We start from the raw sequence: 6,000 nt of genomic DNA on the forward strand, positions 1-6,000 counted from the left end.
GTAAAGATCACAAAGAATGTGATGTATAGGAGGGAGCCTTGTTCGGTGCCATGTCTACAGATATTTTCAGACAAACTGGGTGGCAGCTCTTCACATCTGCATTTAGTCAAACTATAACAAGAATATGTAGCCTAGTAATTAGAGCAGTGAGCTGGGAAACTAGGCTTCAGACCCCACCAAGCCTAAGAGAACATGTATCCCACCAATGCTGTTTCTGATCTTGGGCAAGATACTTAAGCCTCCATTGCCTCAGGTACAAACTTTAGATTATGAGCCTGTGGGGACAGCAAAAATAAAGTGTCATCTCTATACATGAATGTTAATTCACCTTGAGCTACAATAAATTCAAATTTAAATCCCTATTGAGGCTGATTGGCCTGACCACTGTTAATACTGGTATTATATTTGTTAGTTTATATTCTGCATTAAGCAAAGTAGATCACAAAAATCAAACAGACATAATTTTAAAAGCATACAAAGCAGAAATTACAAATCGACTACTTTCATCCTTAAGTCAGATAAAAGAGCCAATTCCACCCCCATCAGACTCTGCATAAGCTCTTAACAGTAAAATAAGGACCTTTTTACCATAAGGGTAATTTCTGACCAGTTTCATCCTATATAATAAAAAGCTAGCCGCGCATGCGCACTCAGACCTGCGTGATCTGTCTTCCCTGATCCGTAGGTCCGTGGCCAGAGTGCGTATGCGGCGGACAGATCGGAAAAGCACAGCACAGCCAGCGACTACCCCCTCCCGCCCTCCCTCACTGCCAAAACCACCACCTCCTCCTTCTCGCCAGCTTACCCGCTTCTAAAAATAAAGAGAAAAGCGCTGCACTGCGCTAACGCTGGCTTTGCTGTCTTCTCTCCACTGCGGTCCGCCCTCTCTGACTACTTCCTGTTTCCGCTAGGGTTGGCCGCAGTGGATAGAAGACGCCGAAGCCAGCGGCTGTAGCCGCCGATCTCCGTTCCTCCGGGGGGGAGTCTGGGAGGAGAGGGTTTGCGGCCACCTAGCGCCCCCACCGAGGAGCCCTGCAACTTTCCGCTGCCCGGGACCTGAGTCCTTTGCCGCCCCCCCCCCCTTCCCTTACCGCGGGCCCGACTGGCGATTTAAGCAGCGTGTCAGCAGTCTTCACACGCTGCTTCGGGCCCTTCTACTGCCCTGATTTGCTCCGGACGTGCCAGAGTAAATCAGGGCAGTAGAAGGACCCGAAGCAGCGTGTGAAGAGTGCTGACACGCTGCTTAAATCGCCATTCGGGCCCGCGGGAAGGGAAGGGGGGGACCGCGTTTGTAGTCGCGACTGTGGGAAGGGAAAGGGGGTAGAGGAAACGCTACAAGAAGAAACACACAGGGGAAGGTGCACAGGGAACTGGTGTGGGGGGAGGGAAATGGAGGGGGAAGGAATGCTGCTTTGGACAGACAGACAAAGGGAGGAAGGGAGACAGAAAGACAAGAAGAAAGACACAGGGGCAGGTGCACAGGGAACTGGTGTGGGGGGAGGGAATGCTGCTTCGGACAGACAGACAGAGGGAGGAAGAACACAGAAAGAAAAGAAGAAAGACACAGGGGCAGGGAGATATACAGAAAGACAAACAGATAAAGGGGGCCAGGAACAGAGACAGACAGAAAGAAAGACAGCGGGAGTTGCGTCAGGAGGGGTGCGGGATGCCGCAGAGGGAACTTTTCCAATGGGTGCAACTGGGCGGCTGTCGGGAGCCTCTGATCAGAGGCAGAGCAAGGTAAGTGTATCATAGGGATAAGAAAGAGGAGGGGGAGAAAAAGGAAGGGACGCCTACTGCTGGACAGGGGGAGAAGGAAAGAGGTGCTGATGGACAGGGGGGGTGAAGAAAAAGGAACAGAGGCCTAATGTTGGACAGGGGGAGAAGGAAGGTGCTGCTAGACAGGGGGGAGGTAAAGCAAAGGGAGAAGGGCTGCTGCTGCATAAGGAGAGCTGTGAAGGGGTGATGGTGGACACAGGGGAGGTAAAAGGAAGGGAGAATGGACAGGGTGAGCAGGCAAGGGGTGGTGATGAACAGCCAAGGAAAAAGAAAGACAGAAAGAAAGCGGCTAAGGAGAGAGAGAGAAAGAAATAGAGAGACACACACATATATTCTAGCACCCGTTAATGTAAAGGGCTATAAGACTAGTATAATATAACTTCCGTCTACAGTTTATGGTACTGAATCCTTCAGAGAGAATGCTTCCTGAATTTTTCTAATGATTCAAATTTAAATTGAGGCTGGGTCTGCAGTAAAGAAATAACATGGTTTGTTTTCTTTCCAAACGTGGCTTTGAATAATTCTCGACAGTAGTGAGATAGTTGACAGGATGTGACGGATAACACAAAGATTTGCATCTTCTGTTATATAGGTGTTTCCTGTAATCGAATGGGACAACACTCATGCCTGCGGTGTAAGGTAAAATGCTAAGAAAATTATCCTGGTTGGTATGATTGACGGCTGCTTATTGTGACAGAAGAAAATGGTGGGAGTGACTTACAGAACCCATCCATTAAGAGATGCAGGTATCTACAGCATAGAGGCACACCTCCCCTCTCCCAACTCTGTCTGCTTGCATTGGTGAGGGGCATCATGTAGGCCCTATATAATGTTTTCTGAATGTCATGTTTGAAACGGACTTTTACAGATGTGTTGGTTAATCCAGATTATTTTTTCTCTTTTTTGCTGTACGCCCTTTTGTCTAACTTTTTTTACCTCCTATCTTACAGGCCTGTTTCTGTGAAGATCACACTCGGAGCAAGGTTTTCAAACATGAAAAAGGAAAAGAACCCCCCTGCCCCAAATGCGGACATGAAACTCAGGAGACTAAAGATCTGAGCATGTCAAGTGAGTGACTATAAATTTCTGCTTCTGCATCTCAGCTTTTTGCATCACTAGATTTGTGAAATCTTTAACTTTAGGTGTGCAATATATATACGTGGTTTAACTTGGATCATGGGATGACTGTAAAGAAATGCTTGTGGTTACTCTTCTTAATGCACTATGTGGAACCTTTTGTCAAAAGATAAGAATCCAGATCAGAATACTTTCACTCGTACCAGAAAAGGATCACTGTTGATACAACTGACATTCTCTCTTCTTAGTGGTGGCTTAGGACTTGCCTATTGCCTTCTAGCCAGTACTTTTAAGAGGCCCTTTCACCAAACAGCAGGAAAAAGTAATCTTAGTGCACCCTTTACTCTTGAAGGAATTCTGCACAATGCAGAATTTGAGCAGAAGCCCCTCTTCGCGCAGAATTTTGCCAGCTACTGGGATCAAAAAATATCAAATCAACAGGGCTTACCAGTTTGTTTTTCCTATTTCCTCAATCTGTAGCATCTTCTTTTTTTGAGCAGGAATGGCTCTCAGTTTGTGTTGTTCCCCACCTTGGATAAAGGTGGATTATAAATAATAAACCTAAATCTAAACATATCCTTCATGTCATGGGGTGGGTTTAGGTTTAGGTCCCAGTCTTCTGAAAGAAAATGTGGTGGGGCCAAGATGTATCTGTTCGGTTGAATGTGCACTGTGCAAGAGTGGCTATTGGTTGTCTTATATGGCACTATTCCACATATTTTTCCTGAATCTCGTTTTAGATCCTGTAGGAAATTTCATAAGGTTTTTTTTTTTAAAATTTCTGCAGCACGCACTCTGAAGTTTGGCAGGCAGAGTGGGTGCGAAGAAGGTGATGGAGATGGTGATGGAGCTTCTGGTTACGATGCCTACTGGAAGAAACTAGCATCCGGCAAGAACGATGATTACGATGACTATGAAATAGAGGAGGAGGAGGAGGAGGAAGATGATGAAGATGAAGAAGGGGATGGTGATGGTGGCAAAGACTCAGATACAGAAGCCTCTGATCCATTTAGCCAGTTAAATTTAGGAAGGACCTATGCCAGTGGCTATGCCCACTATGAGGAGTGTCAAGAATGAGAGTCTTTGTTCTGTTGAAATATAGTGTGCAGGAAAGATTAACGTATATACTGCTTAACGTGATACTTGAGGGAGCTCTGACAATGCAGTGAAGTATCAAAATTGTTTATGGCAGAAATATGTATGGTGCTTTCTGTAGAAATTCTAGGTCAGTTGATCTTATTTAAAGATGGGTTTGGAACATGGGATGATAAATCTGTATGTGATTGCTCCGTTAATTAAAGCAAAACATTTTTTTCTATTGTTGCCCTTATGTTGCTCCCTTACAACCTCTCCCCTTGTAAAAGATGGTTCCGGGTATCTCTACCCATAGGAACCAGCTCTGTGGGTGGTTGAGCACCCCCAGTACTGAGCAAACTCTATTACTGTGACCAGAGAGCATTCACTTGTGTTGAGTTTAGCACCCAATCATTTTGAAAAGTTAACTCCTGTCTCTCTACTAGTCTACAAATGGAAAAGGGCACCTTTTCAATACCACTTATTGGCTGGCACCACTGCAGCAGCTGCCTTCCCTATACATGATCGCATCAACTCTGCTGTGGTGAAGCCCAACTGATTCCCAGTGGACAATACTGAAGCCTGAGCCACAGGCTAGCAAAATGGATATTTGGGGGGATGATACTCAAAAGCACTTACGTGATCAGCACTAGGTGCTAACTACAGGCAAGTGCTTTCTTTTTAAATTTGGGGCTAAGATTTTGGCAGAGCATTTGATGTGTTACTAAAACTTATTCATATAAGATGAGAGGTTTTTGGAGGGGGGGGAGGCAGGGAAAAGACTTATCCAGATAGTGGTAGTATCCAGCTGCTATCAAGATGGTACTCCTAACCAAAATAGATAAGTTATCCATTCAAAGTTAGGACTGAATAGGCCGAGTCCTACTCCAACTTGGTTACTGAACATCAAGTATCAAAAATATAAAATACCTGCTTATCTCAATGCAGTGGCTGTTTCTTAAATGTTGCCTCTATGTTGAACTATAGTATTTGATTTCTCCTTTACATAATTAGGAAAAGTTCTTTATATCACTTTGTCAGAGTCTTAGTTGTTGCTTGTTTTTGGAATAATAATTCCGCTTTTTACAGTAAGCAGATGTTTAAAAGATGGCACAGTTGACTGTATTATGAAAAGTTTCATTTCTGTAAAACATGCGGGAGAAGATTGACAAAGACCAAGCTCTAACATAATAATAAAAACACTTTTATGACTGGACAACAATTGGTATATATTGTCTCAAGTATTTCTTTTCTTGACACCGTTTATCTTATGTTTCAAGAGTCCAGTGATGACATTTTAGTGATTCTTCAGCGACTTTAAGATCTAGGTACAGTTAGGGCTCCTTTTACGAAGGTGCGCTAGTGGTTTTAGCGCACGCACAAAATTACTGCCTGCTATAGTGCGCGCTAGCGAAATTATTAACGCCTGCTTAAAAGGAGGTGGTAGCGGCGACCATGTGCTATTCCGTGCGTTTAGGCCCTAGCGCACCTTTGTAAAAGGAGCCCTTAGTTTGTCATGGCATCAAAATGTGATGCATGCTTTGCAACAGAAACGTCTAATTCCAAAAACCTAATACAAGTATTGAAAAAAAAAACCCCTAAATTGTATTGCAGCAAACCTAAAAACTTTAACGTAAGGCAAATCGTCTTTAATTTCTGGAGTCTGTGATTTGTAGAAGATAGGCAACTGAACCAGAGGACTTTGTATACCAGTCAGTATCTTTTTTTTTAAAAAAAAATTTATTTATCAATTTTAAACATACTTTCTTTTCTGTACAAGATTAATTCTTGATGTTATATTAGCTAGCTAAGAACAAATACATAATCTTTATCAAAAAACAGAAAATATATAAGCCACATAATGGTTGAGATCCTTGATTACTAGAACAAAGAAAACCAAACATACAATAATAATCTTAGGAAAACTAAGTTCCAACATCTGAACCAGAATCTAATTTCTAAGAGTTCAAAAACTTCAAACCCCTAGTTGGTATCTTATTATAGTTCTAGTGTATGTCCTGTTCAATTGACTGGTGACCATGTTTTGAAGTAAACCACTTGCTTTCTAAA

At 43.2% G+C, this 6,000-nt stretch overlaps 1 protein-coding gene across 2 annotated transcripts in view; it reads left to right on the forward strand.

Moving 5' to 3' along the window:
- Positions 1–5,146, forward strand: part of ZNF330 (zinc finger protein 330) — a 49,465-nt gene extending 44,319 nt beyond the window's left edge. For both annotated transcript variants that reach the window (XM_033939778.1, XM_033939788.1), the window contains exons 8-10: positions 2,372–2,418; positions 2,730–2,847; positions 3,644–5,146. In XM_033939778.1, coding sequence (XP_033795669.1) covers positions 2,372–2,418; positions 2,730–2,847; positions 3,644–3,933 — 455 coding nt within the window. In that variant the 3' untranslated portion in view covers positions 3,934–5,146. The remainder of the gene's footprint in view (positions 1–2,371; positions 2,419–2,729; positions 2,848–3,643) is intronic.
- Positions 5,147–6,000: the final 854 nt, after the last annotated feature.

This window comes from Geotrypetes seraphini, chromosome 1, assembly GCF_902459505.1.
Source record: "Geotrypetes seraphini chromosome 1, aGeoSer1.1, whole genome shotgun sequence".
In the NCBI taxonomy this organism is placed as follows: domain Eukaryota; kingdom Metazoa; phylum Chordata; class Amphibia; order Gymnophiona; family Dermophiidae; genus Geotrypetes; species Geotrypetes seraphini.